We start from the raw sequence: 18,987 nt of genomic DNA on the forward strand, positions 1-18,987 counted from the left end.
AAGAATCCAAAACTGTTAACTCTCTTCCACCCTCCACCAAACACAAGATGCAAGAACAGCTTGTAGACCGGGGATGGCTTTGAACAGGCATGTTTGGCACCAATTCATGGAGAGAAGGAATTGGGTGTTCTGACAGCTAAGATCAGCTGCAACTCTGACACAGGTATGGTCCACCTTTGGTCCTTCAATGTGAAAAGAGGGGACTTAGGGTAGCTTTTCCACAGTTGACTCTGACTCGTCACTGTGCCCTTAGCAAAAGAGATGTGACTTTCGCTCTCTGTTTATCTGGATCCTGGTGCCTCGTGGTCAGCCTCTTATATCCTCAGGTCACAATCAAATACATCCACTCCCCTAAAACAAATCAGCTAACACGAAGCTTGGGGAAACAGTACTGAATTTTCTTTGGAAGCAACTGAGAGTCTAGAGAGGAGCCAAAGAGAAGATGGAGGCACCAACTTCCTCAGGCTGGGAACTCGCAGACAGCAATGAAAGAAGAATGACAGGAAATATCATTCCAGACCCCATCATCTACAATGATGACACAGTCCTCCCCCGAGCCATGGTCATTGGGCTCGTTCTTTTTCCAGTTGCTGTAGGTGAGCCTTCCCCCTGTCACATACATGAATTGACCTTCAGTCACCTCGTCTGTGATGCCTATGAAGGCATTGCCTTTGGCCACTTCATGGATGGCCTTGTTCTCCTCAGCGTTCCTGGGAATAGCCACAGTGCCTCGGAGCCCAGTGCACAGAGCCTTCACTTTGGAAAAGGGCATAGTTTCATAGTTGGTCACAAATAGCTTCTTCCCAGACTTTTTGCCCATTGAGAAGGCATGCACTGAAATCAGAGCAGATGACACTTTACTCGGTGGAGAGTCCAGTCAGGACCTGTTGAAAATGTCCCCCTGGGAATTCAAATTTCAGGTCTGATGCTAGGCCAGAACCTAGGAAGAGGATATGACCAGGAACAACTACTGAGCCAGGGAAGGTGTCCACAGCCTTCTGAAAACAGCCTGACCCTCCTGGGATAGCCCACTATTGACATCAATGTCAGTCAGAGCCAGACAGCAGCACAGGTGAGCACAGGGTGGCACACGTGGATTCCACCACCCCATTTGGGCACCAGAATAAGAGAAAGGAACCAATTGTCAGGTAAGAACAGTAAGTGAGGAGCAAACTGCAAAGAAGGTGGAAAAAAGAGACTTCAACCCAACCCTTTCTTGCTGCTGTCTGCAAGCTGTATGATATGGAGTGAATTATTATGCTTTCTGAAGTATAATAACTTTTAAAAATTATGTGTCTGTTGTGTGTGTGTGTTTTCTCCCCCTTCATATCTCTCTCTCTCTCTCTCTCTCTCTCTCTCTCTCTCTCTCTCTCTCTGTGTGTGTGTGTGTGTGTGTGTATGTGTCTTTGTGTGTGTGTATTTTTCTCCCCCTCCCATCTATGTATGTGTGTGTGTGTGTGTGTGTGTGTGTGTGTGTGTGTGCGCACGCGCACCGCAGTGTTTGTATGAAGGTCAGAAGACAACCTTTGGGAGTTGATTCTCTTGTCCCACTCTAGGTTCTGGGGATTAGATTTAAATCATCAGACTTGTGTGGCATGTGATTTTATCCGCTGAGCAACCTCCCAGTCCCAAGGCAAGTATAATATAATGGTGAGGAAACTGAATGAAATATTACAAAGAAATATAATCACAAGAAAACAGCAAGCCTTCACAGAAACTGGTAAAGTAAGCGTTCAGAGGGTAACTTATCTGTCACTCTCCCCAACCCTAGATCCCTCTGTAGGAAAAACACCCTGGGGGTTGAGGGAAAACTTACACTTGTTGGTGTGCTCCAGTTCTGATTTCAAGGTCCTTATCTCTGCCTCCAACTGCCGCACCTTTGCCTCAACCTCTACAAGAGCATCAGGAAGAGGGCACTTAGTGACAAAACTTAACCTGAGACTCAGACACGGGGGTAGGGGGAATAAAGAGCTCATAACCTGGAAGAAAGCTCAGTAGGCAAAGTGATTACCATGAAAACACAAGGACCTGTTTCATTCCCAGAACCTGTATAAAAGCTAGGCATGGAATCCCAGGGCCAGACTGTCACAAACAGGTAGATCTCTGGGGCTCGCTGACCAGCTAGTCTAGCCTACTTGGTAAGTTTCAAGCCTGTGAGAGACCTTGCCTCAAAAAGACATGATGGATTCTATCTTAAAACAATACCTGAGTTTGACTCCTGGATTCCACCCACATACAGACGCATGTATACCCCTCACATATCTATTTGCACACACATGAATATGTACTACATAAGTGTTTTTATACAAATGCATGCTAAGGCTAACTAAAAAGTAAGATTATTTCAGAAAAAAAATATGACAGCTAAATAAGCAAATGGGGGGAAAAAAGAATACTCATTAGCCTGTGATTTTTCTTTGCAGTTCTTTTTTATTTCTCATTGCCGGTAAATTCTCTCTCTGCTGTTTGTATGTATGTGTACACGTGTGTGTTACTATGTATGTGTCTATGTGTAAAGGTCAGAGATCAACCTAGGGTGTCATTCCTCGGGAGCCATCTTTGTTAGAGACAATCTTTCTAGTTGGTCTAGAGTTTGCAGAGTAGGCCAGACTAGCTGGTTGGCGAGCCCCAGGGATGCGCCTGTCTCTGCCTCCCCAGAGCTGGGATTACAAATGTGTGCCAGAATGAGAGAGATTTTCCTTCTTTTGTTTTCCATATGGGCTCCAGAGGTTGAGTTTAGGTCCTCATGCTTGTATATCATTTTACCAATTGTGGCATCTCCCCAACTTCCAGGTAAACTCTTTAATACATTCAATTCCTTTGGCAGAGTGATGGACAGATATTAACAGGAGGGCTGCCAGTCTTCTTTCTGTCCATCCCAAATTTTCTTTGTTTCACTCAGAACAGTTGGTCTGCTATTCTATTCCTCATTACTGGGGAGTCTGATGAGACAGACCTTTTTCATGCAACTCTTCCGACAGTAGACAGGGGGCGGGGCACATTTCCTCCCACATAGCCTAGAGAACACGCTGGACTTTCATCTGAGGAAATGCTAATGGCATGTCCTAAGGAGAACTGATGGGGATATGGCCCTGGAGGGTACATGGTCCCAATAAGTCCCAAGTGACATTCAGTCAGGAAGCAGTATTGAGCATCTCCTGGGGAGGCATCAGGACCAGAGGCACCTCAACATGGCCTTCTGCTCGTAGGACCCCCATCAAGTTAGTCATGCTGGAGTATTCTCATACCTGCATTGTTTCCAGGATCCCCTTTTTGGCCTTTTGGTCCTGAACTTCCAGGAGCTCCTACATTTCCTGGAGGCCCCATTTTTCCTGGAGGGCCCTGCAAGCCCCTGAGCCCTTGACCTGTTGGGAGATAAAGGCAGCATGATCTCTTTCTCTTTCCCATGTTCAAGCCTTGATTCCTATCGACTCCAGGAAAGAGCCAAAGAGCTGGCTATTGGTCACTCAGAGTAAAGAGAGCTTTCTAACTCCCAGGTCTGGATACCTGAGGGACAATGCCTCCTCCCAGCTCCCTATATGAAAGTGAGACTCAAGAAAGCTGTTAGTTAAGCACAGCTTTTTGATTGGGAATCAGTGACACTATAAAGAGATCATTCTGAAGGGAAGAACACCCGCCATAATGAAAGCCAAGTCTCCCAGGTCCCTGAACTCCATCCGTGGGGACACAAAACAGTTTCCCACTGGATGGAAGGGTGTAGAAAGCCAGAGCACAGTGCTACATACCTGGTTCTCCCTTCTCCCCTTTCGGTCCATCTCTCCCATCTCTGCCACAGGCTACGACAGAGCAAGTCTTCGGGGCGTCCTCACAAGTTTGTGACTTTGAAGAGGATACGCCTGCCACACACAGGAGAAGGACAGGTAGCAAAGGAAGCAGGAGCATGGTCCTTAGAGGGGAAAAAAAGTGAATAAGACAATTTCTGCCACGATTTGTTTCGTGTCACTTGCTCTTAGTCATGGCACTCTACCCCCTGGGCTGAGGACAGCAGATATGAGAGATATCACACAGTCTGGCTCTGACCTACCTAATGCAGGTGACACACGAGGCTACTGCAACAAAAGTAAGAGTCAGATCAGGGCTAGAGTCAAGAAGGATGCAAAGGGGCAAGGGCTCGTTCTCCCAAGAAGCCCAAAGTCCCTGCGGTGAGGTGAGGCACACATCACTGTGCGGCTCTATAGACTGAAAATTATAAACCAGCCATGTTAATGTGCTCTGGCAGGAATGTAGAATGCCCAGCATTCAAGAGACCATAGATCTCTGTCTCTTGTCTCCTCTTCTATTTTACAGGAGTCCCAGTTCCCCACTTTTTCCCTTCCCCAGGAAGTCTCAAACTAGACTTAGAGAGGGTACATAAGGGCCCACAATGTTTATTTCTCAGTCAGATATGACTTATATTTCCAGTTAAAACTCCTACTTTACATGCTTAGGCCTCACTGACTCTCAAGCTTGTGGTTATTTTCCCAACATTTGGTCAGTAGCATGTACAAAGTCTCTATTTTGTGCCAGGCATTTGCTGGACACAGAACACACTCAAAGTGGCATTTCCTTGGATCATGGACCCTTTACACAGAAAAAGTCTCTTGGCTTGAGATCACACCAGAAGGCCATTTCTGCTAGGGAGAGCTCAGGATCCTACAATGCCTACTCACACGGGCCTGGAGGGTGCTCCACACGCTGCTTCTCCCAGCAGAACAATCTGTGCGGTCCAGGTCCCACTCTGAGTCACTGGCCTCCCAGGGCTGTCCCTCTGCTTTGTCCCAGAGTCCTTGATCCTGGATAAACAACCATGGCACCTGCCCTTGCTTAACTGATCTGTCAGTTTCCGGAAATGCTGCTTTCTCCAGCACACACCAGAGGTGACCAGATTGAAAACACTTTTGATGATCACATCCTCCTCCATCTTTCCCCTTCAAGATTTTGTAGATATCTTTTAAAGTCCTCTAATCACCCTGGAGACCATCCATGGTCACACACCCCTCCTTTCTCTTCTATTTTTTTCTTACGGATTGACTGTCCTTTAGTTTGCAGACGGTCACATAGATCTAGAAAGAGCACGGATAGCCCAGATCTGAAAGAGATACAGGCCTAAACAAGCCTTCTGACCCCACTAGACCCTTACTAGGACCTTATAAGGTTCAAGCTCAGCAGCCAGACTCCAAACCCAGGATCCCACCACTTTCATCCTGAAAAGACTTACTAGTGTTTCTTTAAGGCGAAGTGCTAGTAGAAGGAAAATTGCCCCTCTAGTCCAGCTTCTGGTAGCTGCTTCCTCAATGCTGGGCCTATTAGCCTGGTGATTAGGGACCAAGCTGGACTGTCCTTCAACCCCAGATTAATAAGCAACTATCTTCAAGGATGTTGCAACTGGGCAGCCGTTCACAGATGCTAGTTGTATCTTGGCTCAGTGCTGTGCAGTTCTCTGCCTTAATATTCAAAAATCTTCCTACCACTGTGTTCCCTCTCTGATCTCCACCCATACAGCTTAGACACTCTGATTGTCTAGAACCATAGGTTCTTGCCTGGGCTCCGTCAAGATATTCTTTTCACAAGACGCACTCATAAATGTTGAACTAGACCAACCCTTGCAATCAGGTGTACACAGATATGGATGCATGTACACAGAAGCATATAACTCTTGTCGGTTGCTATAACTAGTTTGCCCCTCCATTTGCTATTTTGTTTTGTTTAATTTTGTTTTGTGTCATTATTTTATTTTATTTAAATAACATTTTCCCATTTATTTTACACAACGACCACAGTTTCCCCTCCCTCCTGTCCTCCAAGTCTCCCCTTCACTTCCCCTCTCCCCTTGCTCTCCTCCATCTTCATTAGGAAAGGAGAAGACCTGCTGTGTAATATCTCTGAGACAATTAGCTACCCCTTCATTTGTGTTTCATTTATTGTAGAATTAGATGAATTCCTGAGTCACTTCCCTTTTTCCTCTTCATTCAGAACATGTATTAAATGTCTCCATCAGGCATATTCCAGACCTAGGCATAAGAGAAAAGGAATATAGATTTTAAAATTTTTCTTTGTTTTTTTTGGGGGGGTATGAATACTTTGTCTGCATGTCTGTGTATGCACCTGTGCGTGACTAACCCTGAGGAGGCCAGAAGAGGGCATCAAATAACTTGAAACTGGGGATACAGACAATTATGAGCTGCACATGGGCACCAGAAACCTAACCTATGTCCACTGCAGCCAGTGAGCCATCTCTCCAGCCACGTGAGAAGAAATATGTGTAGATAATAAATTCAGATTGAATGTGGCACAGCTCTCCTCTCTGCTCCTTCTATCTTTGAGTGTTGGCTGCTATTTGGATTTCAGCTGAGATATCTCAAGATAATGGGCTTTCCTAAACACTCAATTTTGAATAAGTGCTGTGTTGATAAATTTTAATTCTCTGATTTAATTGCAGATTAATATTTGTCCACATGTAAAATTGATTATTTGTTTGCCTAATGATTGATTACCCCATATCTCTTTTGTTGCTGTTGTTGTTTATTTGTTTGTTTGTTTTGAGACAAGGTCTCTATAAAGTCCTGGCCATACTAGAGCTCACTATGTAGACCAGGCTGGCTGTGAACTCTCTGAGATCCTTTTGTCTCTGCCTACCCTACCACGCACCTTTTAAATTATTATGAACAAATAGGAGTTTTGTTCTCTTGACGCTGTCTGCCTGAGATAGAAGGACCAACCTCTCCCTGGGGCATGGGGCAGAAGGTAAACATTGCTACAGCATTGTAAATACTATTAAGGTTATAAACACCACCTTTTAAATAAGCTGAGATATTGGGGAGCAGGATGACTTGATTCCCTAATTGGAAGGCCCTCCTGTGGTTGTTCCTTAAGCCAAGTACTATAAGACATATGACCAGAAGAACTTCCATGATAACAGCATCATCTTTGAACACTATATTCGAGGAAGTTACACAGCAGCCTGCTGCTGAACCACAATTCTGACTCTCAAAGCATAGTCTTAACTATGAATGTTTCAAATGGCTTGGAGTGGCCATTTTTGGATAAGCCTTGCTGATAGCCTATAACCAATTCTTCTCAGACCAGATGGGGACCGCTTTCCATGGCGATCCAGTAGAAGGCCTGTGATAGTGTAAATGCAGTCTTTCATTCATATTAAGTACCCTTGTGATAGAAATAGATGTAATCCCTTATCTGTATGAGGGATTGTGCTGACTGCTACAAACAGCAGGTTTCATTTGCATAAAAACCTGTTGTTGGTACAAACACATTTGACTATTTCAGTCAGATTTGTGAGACAACTGGAAAGAACTCTTCATTGCCTCTCTGCCTCTCCTACAGTTTCAATAAAGGCTTCAATCCAGTGTTCTTTCCTTCCCTACTTTTCATGTTTACCATTAATCACTACAGTGTGCTGAGCTGATAAAACAGAGGAAGAAGGTGAGGACAGGGATGAAGGAAGCAACAACTGCCACATTGATTATGGTAGTAGCATTCATGACAAGAGGCAACTGAAGCAATCCAGAGAGAAGCTAGGGAAGAGACAACTGAGAGCAGAGACAATGTGTAGCGAGCAGCATAGAGCCACACCTGATAGAGATGTATAATCAACTCCTATGGCTAAAGTCTGACTTATGCCTGATCACGCAATGATCATCAGCTGCCTGCATATGCGTGAACCTATGGGCAGTCCCACCTGGCAATCCGGGATTGGCAGCCCATGCCTACTTAAGGGCTGGGAGAGGTTTGCCCAGAGAGATAGGAAGGAGAGGGAAGGAAAGAGAGAGGAGAGAGGAGGAAAGAGAGAAGGAGAGAGGGGGGGAGATAGAGAAAGTGAATAAAGTCCTGGAATAAACTGCAGTGAGAAGAGCTCCGGTGGTCGCACGTCATCCTTACGGGACGAGGGTGGCCATGACAACAATGGAGCCAACTAAGTCTGTGAAGAACTGAAGATGAGCAACTGTAGGCCAGGGTCATTGGGAGGGTTTCAATGAACTACCAAGCCTTCATGGCCAATGGTCTCAGAAACTCTAGATCTGAGAATTGTAACACTAGCTGCTGTCAAGGGCTCAGGATCCTGCACACTAGAATATTAGAAATGGGTTCATCGAGATGTGAGAATTAGCCTATAAGAGGCTACAGATAACGGGCCAGGCAGTGTTTAAAAGAATACAGTTTGTGTGTAATTATTTCGGGTAAAGCTAGCCGGATGGCGGGAAGTGGCCCGCCACTCCTTATTACAACAGAGTAGCACCCAACGTGGTAATGAACTCCACGTAAAAGCTGAGAGGGCTTTAAAAAAAAGGGAGAGAGAATTTAAGACAGCTTTTTGCTGTTTCTGGTTTGCATACTGCAAAGAAATTGATTCTGCTCTCCGAGATGGAGTCTCGTCCCGGTAAACCACGCTCAAGTGACAATACAGATATTAGAAATGGGTTAGATCAATATGTAAGAGCTAGCCAATAAGAGGTTATAACTAATGGACCAGGCAGTGTTTAAAAGAATACAGTTTCTGTGTAGTTATTCCAGGTGTAAAGCTAGCCAGATGGCGAGATGCAGCCCCACCGCTTCCCACTACAAAGGTTCAGCCTACTGCTGCTTGATGCTGCCTCCTGTAGATACTCAATGGTGTTAGAAACCAAAACTTGAAAATATCTAGTAAGTTCTGGGGCTCCTGATGGTTAAATCCCAGAATCATAAGTCTCCAATCTAAGTGCCCAGATCCGTAAGTCTCTTGCTTCTAGAGCCTATAGTAACAGGCTTTTAGCCTTCAAAGTCTGAAGTCTTAAGGCTCTGCTGCTCCAGTCTATGTATTAATTCTTAGGTTCAAAGGACTGAGAATTGTCAGCACTGGAATGGCTTTACCTTGTCTGTGCACAGTTCCAGCCCAGGCGGAATAAGAGGATCCCAGCTAGCTCACAGGTAACCTGATCACCTGGCAGAGTGCCCCCAAGCTGCAAATTCTCCAGAAAGCCCTCTGAAACAGACACACTCCCAGCAGCCTGTCCTCACTGCAGCCCATGTGACTTCCTCGCTAGCAGAGCTGACATCGGGACCCACTCCACCAGTGCTGATACTTGATTCCTTGGGCAGGAACTACATACAGTTCGCTTGTTGTCCCCAGAGTATAACCCAGGCCTGGACACATAAGAAAGACCCAGTAAGAGAGGGAGGAAAGAAGCCTGGCAGCCAACAGTCCAAGGCTTCTTGATCTTGGGTTGAAAGAGAATCCACTGCTTGCAGTCAGAGGCCGATCAAGTGGCCCGAGTCCCTGACATAACCTTTCATGCCTGACTTCCTCCAAGCTCACATCCACTCATTGAAACCCTTTATATTACCAAATAATGTGAGAGGTTTGTTTTCCCCCAGAATAGAGTGGGCCCAGGTTACTTCCCATGACTCTGTGGTTGGTATTTTGGCTATTCAAGGGTCATTGGTCCATGTTTACTCAAGACGCCATGTCCCCTCTTCACCCCTGCTAGAAGGAGCCTGCCAGGTACCTGGAAGGGCCCCCATTGTTAAGAAGTCACCTCTCAGGGCCGGGTTTTTCCCTGTTGGTACAACTTCTGGGCCCATAGGCTGAGAAGAGAACTGGCATTTACTGAATACATCAAATGGGTAGATCACTCCCAAATGTGGGGGTTTAAAACTTAAAGGTTTACATAAAAACCACTCTAAATATGCTACAGACTCAGACAAAGGTGGTTAAAGTCGGAGAGAGAAGGGTATTATAAACAAAGAAACAAGAAGAAGATCTTGATCTGCCTTGGTATACAGGCACATACTAGTAACTATTGTGCTGGGGAGGCTGAGATAGGAAGCCATCCTGGACTATATAGTGACTATCCAGCCTGCCTTAGTTGCATAGTAAGACCCCATGACAAAAAAAAAATAAAGATAAAAGGGTAATGATTATATTAATGAAAAAAATCAGAAGTAGAAATTAAAATGTAACTGGTCATATAAATAAATAGTTGGCAGGCATGACAATGGTAGTTTGACTTCTTATTTCCACTCCTTTGTTTCTTTCTTATTATAGAATTTTGTGTCCATTTGATTGCTAAAGTACATTACAGAGGGGTCTACTTGAGCCCCAGGAATAAACATTTAGCCCTTCTGATGTTTGACTTGGCTTTATAACCTAGCAAGCTGGAAGGAAGCAGCAGCATCAAGGGTGCTCACAGGCTGAGTGTGACCTATTATGCTTCTTTCCTAGCCCTAGAAAGAATACGCTGCTGGGAGCCACTGCTGGCAGGGTAACTGCATGACAGAATAAATACTAACTCACCTAGACATTCTGGGCCCAGCCTAGTCTGTTGAATCCAGAGAAGTTCAACCAATGTTTTCAAAGTTCAGCACACTGAAAAAAAAACAGCGTAAGAAAGAAAAATGGGTGTTCTTGTGAGCATCTGAGATGGTGACTTGTTTTATCAACTAATTGGCACATTACCAATAACTATAGAAACAGTATGATAAATAGACAAATCAATAAAGAAATGGGATATTATGCTGATATAGGTAAAATTGACAACATAAATTTATGTTATGTCTAATAGACTACGTAGGGAAGGGAGATATTGCTGGCTCCCTTGGGAGAGGGTGTGAGACGCTGTGGCATCAACCAGATGCCAGATACCAGGAGTCAAGTAAAAGGCCAACAGCTGACTTGTTTATTCAGCAATGGGAAGAGCCTTATACACTCTACTCCCAGCACCCAGGCTGCTGTCTGATCCATTGACATTGTACAGTTGCCACTCATTGGCTAGGCATGATCAGGACCTCTAACAACGCTTGTTGCTAGGCCCTCAAGCAGACTCCAGATTGGCTCATCTCTCAGCCTTGTAGGCCTTATCTTCCTATAGGGAGGAACAGAGGGAAGAAGTATTGGGAAAGAAGACCGCAATATGGGGGCATTTGTGGGGTGATGTGGAAACCTAGTGCAGCTGAAATTTCCTGTAACCTATGGGGGGTGACCCTAGTGTGCAGTCCTAGATCGGAGGATAAGAAGCTTGAACTGGCCATCATTTGTAACCAGACAAGCCAGTCAGTAGTGGGTCTGGGATACCAACACAGCCAGAAAACCTTTGACCCACAACGTGTCCTGCCTGCAAGATGTACTGAGGCTAAGAGCCTGTGGAAGTGGCCAGTCAATGACTGGTCTAACTTGAGGCCTATACCATGAGAGGGAGCTCTTGCCTGACACTGCTTGGATGGACCAGAGACCTTGGGTAGAACCAAACACAATTGGAAAAGAGTCAATGAAATAACTTTTAATGATATGCAGCTATATGCACACATTGGTGCCTAGCCCAATTGTCACCCAAGAGGTTTTCTCTAGCAGCTTATAGGAATAGATGCAGAGCCCCACACCCAAACATTAGGTGGAGCTCAGGGAACCCTGAAGATGAAGGGGACAGATTGTAGGAACCAGAGGGGTCGAGGATACCAGGAGAACACAGTTCACAGAATCATCTACAAAGGGCTCATGAGACATCACAGAGACTAGAGGCAATCACAGAAGTTGGATGGGTCTGAGCTAGGCCCTCTCCACATACATTACATACATTAACTTTGTAAGACTTCTAACAGTGAAACTTGGGAATATCTCTGACTCTTTTGCCTGCTCTGGGTTGCCTTGTCCAGCCTTGATATGAGGGTTTGTGCCTAGTCTTATTGAATCCTCTTATACCGTGATATACCTGGAAGGCCTGTTCATTTCTGAAGAGAAACAGAGGAGCAATGATCTGGGAGAAAAAAAGTGGGGGTGGGACTAGGAGGAGTAGAGAAAAGGAAGGTTGTGGTTGGGATGTATTTTATGAAAGTATAAATAAAATGAAAAAATTAAAAAATAAAATTGTACTCAAATGATTAAATATTGCTAATCAAAATTCAAAAACATAAGCAAATAACTCATTTATTTTGATAATTTTATTAATTATTTTCAAATTTCAGACAATGAATTTTGACTGTAATTACCTCTACTTTTCTTCCTGACTCTTCCCAGGTCCACCACTACCTCTTTACTTCTTCAACTTCCCAATTTTCTTTATTTTTAAATAACCCATCATGTCAGGTTTATGCTGCCCATATATTCCTGGGTATTGGACTACCTGCTGGAGTGTAGTCTCCTACCAAAAACCACTCTCTTAAAGAAACCTGATTATTTTTCCCCAGAAACAATTGTCATTATTTCCTCAGGGGTTGGGGGTCTCATGACCCTCTCTCAACTCATGCTAGAATGTTGACTGGCTTGATGTTCTGCAGATCTTATGCAGGCAACCACAGCTACTGTGAGCTGAGTTCTGCAGTTCCTATCATATCCAAAAAACACTGTCTCCCTCTGACCCTCCCTGACCTCTGGCTCTCACAATCTTTATAGCCCTTTTGTGCTAATCCCTGAGGCGTGGGGAGAGAGAGTCATATAGAAATCCCATTTATGGTCACTGACACTTATTCTCAGCACCTTGACCAGTTGTGACTTTCTGTGTTAACCACAATCCACCATACAATGAAATTTCTTTGATGTGCTCTGAGAGCTGCATTAATCTATTGCTAAGAGATATGAATCTAAAGAAAAGCTTGATACTATATTCATTTAGCATAATAATAGTAATAACTTTACCTTTGGGACCTAGGAGATCCCCAACCTTGGGTTCTTGGCCAAATTTCTAGTACTAGGTGTGTGTTTTCTCCTGTGGAGCATGCCTTAAATCCAATCAGAAAGTGATTGGTTGTCCCTAGAACATTCATGTTGCTATTGTACCCATGGGCGTATACTCCAGTCATTATTGTAGTTCACAGGGTTTGCTTTTGGTTAAGACTGTTGATGAATCCCTCCCATTCCCAGCACCCTACATGGGACCTTCTGGTACTGTGAAAGCTAGCCATCACTGAGAATGCTCTCTTGTCAGTGCCAGCTTGATTTATCCATGTCCTGTGGTCAATGTGTGTGGTATCGTCAGCTGCAGGGTGTGCAACCAAGAGCAGTGGTAATAGCCTGGACTGATTTAGGAGACTCTGGAACATCTCTGACCAACAACTTGAGGGCAAGTATGCTATGCCTGGCACTGGGCTTTTACCTAGAAAACTATGGCTTCTAGGATATGCATATCCTGCTATGTAGGTTACATACAGTTAGACTCCTTTACGTGGATAGCTGTATGAAGATTATAAAACGGTAAGTTTCCATATGATTGTTTCAAAAATCCTTAGTGTTAGTTATCCCTCCTTGTACCCTCTCATCCTGGTACTGACCAAGAATCTTCCTCCCTACAGGTAAGAAGAGAAATCTTAAAGTGTGTGTGTGTGTGTGTGTGTGTGTGTGTGTGTGTGTGTGTGTGTGTGTGTGTGTGAATGTGTATAGAAACACACATACAAAACCACATAATTTAAAATTAGTTATTAAAGCCCAGCAGCACACTTATAGCACAGCCTCGGGAATCTGACTCCCTACTTTCACTAGTCTACAGATTGGTCATGGGAGAACTTGTAAATAATCTTCACCTCTTTGCACTTCAATATTCCAAGTTATAATTGAAAAGAACGATAGCATCTATATTAGAGTCCCTGACACAATGTAAATATCATGAGAATATTAAATATCAGACAAAATATGACATAGTGCAGGAATTCAAAGATGGCTCAAAACTAAAAATAAAACAATATAATTCATACATAAAGTTTTGCTAAAAAGTATCAATTCTAATATGTATGAGCATAAAGCTTTAAACTTACTCTGTTCTCAATACTAGTACCAGTATCAAATTCTTCACATTCTCTCTTCAAAAACCCCTGCAATGCCCGACTCCTGGGATTGATTAAGACACACCCAATAGAATTTTGTCCCTACCTTTGTCCTTAAGATTTCTTGTTTCACATTCAACTCACTACAGTAACCACAAAGTACTGGTGGAGTTTGAAGCTATTACTTCCTAAAGTAAACGACGGTCAGTGGCCTATCTCGTGCTTATTTGAATATGTGACTGATATCAGACTTGGGATTAGTTTGGAGCTAGAGTTCCTGACAGTCCTAAGAAGCCAAGTTTGGTTACCCATACTCAATGAGACAAATATTGCCAAATTAACAGTGAAAAACAGAAAAGAGAAATTTATTCCAGTGTAATCATACTAGGAAGAGGGACAAAGAAATGCAGAGATCCCTAGGTCTATTTTCAGGGTCCTGGCATGAGATTAAAGTTTAAGAAGGGCAGAATTACGCATAGTCAAGCACTCCTAGTCAGGATGTGGTACCATCCATCTTTTATCCACAGTTCTCTTGACTCTAGTCTCTCCTGTAAGGTGGTCTACAGACTTGTCAAAACTCTGTGAATTCTTTGGAGGAGGCAAGTCCCTCCTGTGGCTTTGCCCTTTTCCTTCTTCCAACATGAGACTCCTGAAGAAAATTCCAGTTCCCTGGGGTACCTTGTTTCTTTGTCTGGTAGCCTAAGAGAGTAACACAAGGGTCCCTCTAGAATGTTCTCTCTCCTGTTAGGTTTTCATGATGGTCACATGAACTTGTATACATGGATGTTGTTCTAGTTTACATAAAAGGTGAAGAGAATATTGGTCCAAAAGTGTGTTCTCACAGGGAATTACTAGCCAGTGAGGATATTGCTGCTTTTCAGAACACACTGACTGGTTTTATCTGATTGTTTAGTGTCTTCTCACAGTTCCTCGTGGGAACCAGTTCCATTAGAAAGGATTCTGCAAGAGCCTCCCATCAGAGTGCAGCACAAATAATAAAAACCCAGAGACAGATGTCAGGGTTCAAGATCTGAAAAGCAAAGCAGCTCTTACCTTTGCCCCTTAGACTGAAACGGCAATCCGGCCTCCACAAATTCTCAGAGTAAGACTGAGCTGAGAGCTGTCTCTTCCCATCTTATATTTCTCTCTAGTACAGGGATTAGAGGTGTGCACCACTACCACCCAGCTTCTATGGGGAACTAGTGTGGCTACTGGGATTAAAGGTGTGTGCCACCGCCGCCTGGTCTGTAAGGCTGAACAGAGGGGCTGCTTTACTCTCTGAACTTCAGGCAAGCTTTATTTATTAAAATACAAATGAAATGTCGCTACATCAAAGTATGGCATCAGTTGCTCATGTAGATCCACAGTGTCTTGTTACTGGGGTCTTGTGTTTTAGGGAGCAAATGCTCACGTGTCGGGAATAAATGACAGCTCGGCCCAGGAGAAGTTTCCCCTGAGAGCTGAGGTGGTACCATTTTGTCCTGGCGTCGCGAGGCCCATAGTTACCTTTCATTTGTCTTTATATTTGATGTGTGTCACTAGTTAGATTTTATTTATTTATCCATCTTACTTTTTACTTCTGAGATTATAATTTCAATATTTCTCCCTTCTTCTTCTTCCCTCCAAACCCTCCTATACACTTGCTGTGGTCTCCTTCAGATTCATGGTCTCTCTTTTCACCAGCTATTATTGCATGCATATATGTAAATTCATATACATATATACACATACATATATACTCATATAACCTATTCAGTCTGTGTACTGCTACCTGCATATGTGTTTTCAGGACTGACAGCTTGGCCCTGGACAAGGAATTAGTGTACTCATCCCTGGGGAAGACCCCTTCTTCCACTCCATGCTTTCCTCAGTTTCTAGAGTTCTTTGTGTAGGGTTCAGGTCAGGTCTTCCATTTCTCTTTTCCTCATGACTCAGCAAAACCAGATACTCAGTGTTCAGCACTGAAGTACTTCTAGAAGTGGGAATTTGGGGGGGGGGGGGGGCGCGGGGGTTCTGCTTGTTTGTTTTGAGACAGGGTTTCTCTGGGTAGCCCTGGCCTGGATGCCCTTGAACTCTTCACATAGACTAGGCCTCAAACTCAGGAATCCCCTAAGTGCTGAGATTAAAGGTGTGTGCTGCCACTGCCCAACCTTAGAATAATAATGTTATCATCATCATCATCATTATTATTATTATTTAATTTATTCCTTTGTGTTTGTTTTTGAGACAGGATTTCTCTGCATAGCCAGGTCTTTCCTGACTATCTTGGAACTCTATCTATAGACCAGGCTAGCCTCAAACTCACAGAGATCTACCTGTTTCTGCCTCCCTCCTGAGTGTGGGGAGGATTAAAGGTGTGAGCCACCTCTTCCAGCTTGAAAATGATTTTTATGCCTGCCTTGGATGGTGAGCCAAGGAAGCTGAGGGAAATTAAGCATCCTTATCCAAACAACTTAGAAGGATGGTCTCATGGGCACAGTGGGAGAAAGAATATTTTTCTTATTCAAGTTCCAAGGTCACCCAAGGGTGGCCAGCTCCCTTTTCCCACTCTAATCCTCCTTAGGCTAGAAAGGGGGATTGGTAACACTCCCAATGAGGGGCCTCATCTTTGCAGACCCAGTGGTGGCAATCTTAGAGTCTTTCTTCAGACTCAGAACCTCCTAGTCTCAGCTGTGCCCTGGAGGCCAATAGCCAGGACTGGAAGCTGGCTCCACTCATATTTCTCTTTCTCTGTGCAAAGAGACCATAGCAAGTGCCAGAAAATCATCTGTCAAAGTTCAGCACACACATTCCTGATTTAAAAGAAAAAAAGTACCTTGGTCTCTGTGGCTGAACACTCCAGTCCTGAAAAAAGAACTGAAAATAAACCTTAGCAAACCAAGAAAAAAGGGAGCTTCTCTACCTTGGTACCAAGTATCTCTTAGAAACCTAAAACATGCAAATTAACAATAAAATCAGCATTCAGAAAATGGGTTTCATGATGATATTTTCATAAAGGCATAATTTGTACTTTGCTATACTACCATCTCTTGGTCAGTCTCCCCTCTGATCTCTTTCATCCCCTAAGTCCCCTACCTGATTTCATGGTGTGTGTGTGTGTGTGTGTGTGTTTGTGTGTGTATGTGATAAATATAGTTTTTACATATAAAAGAAAATGAGGCACTTTTCTGAGTCGGGCTTATTTTACTCAATATGGTGGTCTCAAGTCCATCAGTTCTCCCACAGATGACATAATTCTGTTTCTCTTTATGTTAGAATATGACTCAATTTTGGTCATATGCCACACTTTCTTTGTCTATTCATCTATTGATGGACACCGAAGCTATAAATTAGCTAATGGGAATATTGATACAATAAGTGGGGATATACATGGTTCATTGTGTTATATCAACCATCTACGCAGGAAAGATGGAGCAATGCATTTTCAATGGTGAAATAATAGAAAACTTCCGGGGACACATTAGAAGAATATGTGCATATATATGCTTGATATGCTCCTGTGGATGGCCCCACATCCATGCACACATAAGCAGCACTGAATGAATTTAGTGGTTTAAGAAGAAGATGAGGAGGTTTAAAAATAGAGGAGGGGGGACATGAGGTGTAGGAGAGATCAAGAGGAGTTGGAAGGCAGAAATGAGCATGGATGTGATCATATTTAATTATATACATGTATGAGATTCTAAAATTTTATAGATATAAATAATATAGGCAAGGTACATATATATGTATTAGGAACAAGGAAAAATACCATCATTTGTAAATGCAATGGTTAATGTGTAACACATTAAAGATTCACCTGTATTGAAAGTATTAAGAGAAAAACAAGACTCTAAAATGTTGGTTGGGTATAAGATCAATTAAAAAAAATTATGCTTTCCCTGAAACCAGCAATATCTCACTAAAAATGTGTCCAAAAAAAATACTATAGTAACAATAGCAAGTAATGTCATAAAAATAGACCTAATAGGAAAGGGACCAATATCAACTTTTAGAGCTTTAGAGTATCTATATAACTGGGAATATATGGTTTTTTCCTGTTTTTCCCTCTCAGGTAACCCTCAACAACATGTATGTAGAGCCCTAATCACACAGAATAGACGGATCAGCTTAGCAGTTAATGTTTGAGAAAGTGTAAGCAACATTCCTCCACCTGGCTTTGTCCTGGGCTTCCTGCTGCAGAGAGAGGGTCAGCCGGTGGAAGCACAGGAGCTTTCTAGAGATAAGAGGTACAGATTGGCTGTCCCCTCAAGGCATAGTTACACCCCTGTGACTACCTGGGGTGTGGATCATGGTCCCATTCCACATAGCTGAGACTAGAATGGATCACATAATCCACCTGTGCATTTGAGACTGGGATGACTCATAGAAACCTGCACCTTGGGTTCCACCTTCACCCATGGCACAGCAGATACCTGAGTAGGGGTGGAAAAGATGCTATCACTCACTCCTCACCATGGACCACATGGGCTCAGATCTGGAGTTACCTTAACATCAGACATTAGCATTGATGTCATGTTCTTCCAGATACCTCTTAAGCTCTCATGGCCCCTAATCTGGTTCTATGACATCATGTAAAGATATATTAGCTGTATTAAATTATATCTAATAACAAATGTTATCAGTGCTTGTCAAGGCACTTGGTGTACAGAATGTGATCAGCAGTCTTTGTTGTAGTAATTGATATGAGTAATAACTTCTGGTAGGTAGAATAATTGCAATAATCACTTTATTTTCATCCCATAGATCATGAAACGGTCTCAAAGGAAATAGTTATCCCCAAGATAACTTAACACCTGGAATATTGTTGAAAAATAGCTGATTTAGTTCATAAGAGGGGAAAAATCGAAGTGCAGTTAATGATCGCAGCTGTGTCCATTAGCAGGCAACTACTTGAGTTAGGATCTGGGTATAAAGGGTAGTTCTCTTAAAATCCAGGGGATCTCCTGTTAGGTCAAGAGCCTAAATTGACACTTCCGGACCCACGGGAGGGGACTATACATGTCAACCAGGGAAACTGTGCTCCACTAGTACTATACTGTGGCCCTATCTAGCTCCCTGACCTCTATGAGAACATATTTGGCCTGAAGGCAAGGGTGCAGGTGATAGGGAATATGGCCTAGTTCCACACACCAGGCTTTGCCCGAAGTTCCTTATGCCTATTTTTATGTTTAACCTGAACTTCTAAATCTTAGGGCAGTGAAAGGGTGAACTGCAGAAGGAGAGAAGGGGCAAGGGGCAGGC

General features: G+C 43.5%; 1 protein-coding gene across 2 annotated transcripts; it reads right to left on the minus strand.

The window, feature by feature from the left end:
- Positions 1-377: 377 nt before the first annotated feature.
- Positions 378-5,341, minus strand: LOC142858315 (mannose-binding protein A-like). 2 transcript variants are annotated; one of them, XM_075987495.1, is made up of 6 exons: positions 5,219-5,303; positions 4,671-4,793; positions 3,747-3,907; positions 3,249-3,365; positions 1,817-1,891; positions 378-834 (listed from the first exon to the last, which is right to left on the minus strand). In XM_075987495.1, exons 3-6 carry the CDS (start codon positions 3,901-3,903, stop codon positions 461-463), a joined length of 723 nt encoding a protein of 240 aa, XP_075843610.1. In that variant the 5' UTR covers positions 3,904-3,907; positions 4,671-4,793; positions 5,219-5,303; the 3' UTR covers positions 378-460. The 2 variants fall into 2 exon arrangements, with proteins under 2 accessions (XP_075843610.1, XP_075843609.1); XM_075987494.1 differs by lacking the exon at positions 4,671-4,793 and having other exon boundaries at positions 5,219-5,341.
- Positions 5,342-18,987: the final 13,646 nt, after the last annotated feature.

The sequence above is a fragment of the Microtus pennsylvanicus genome, chromosome 10 (genome assembly GCF_037038515.1).
Source record: "Microtus pennsylvanicus isolate mMicPen1 chromosome 10, mMicPen1.hap1, whole genome shotgun sequence".
Lineage (NCBI taxonomy): Eukaryota > Metazoa > Chordata > Mammalia > Rodentia > Cricetidae > Microtus > Microtus pennsylvanicus.

What these genes read in the sequence shown, in the direction of transcription:
- LOC142858315 (XM_075987494.1), bottom strand. Translation starts at nt 3,903, where the DNA reads ATGCTCCTGCTTCCTTTGCTACCTGTCCTTCTCCTGTGTGTGGCAGGC. An exon ending in AGGGGAGAAGGGAGAACCAG is followed by an intron (nt 3,366 to 3,746) that starts GTATGTAGCACT and finishes ATCTCCCAACAG; the next exon opens with GTCAAGGGCTCAGGGGCTTG. An exon ending in GGATCCTGGAAACAATGCAG is followed by an intron (nt 1,892 to 3,248) that starts GTATGAGAATAC and finishes ATGCTCTTGTAG; the next exon opens with AGGTTGAGGCAAAGGTGCGG.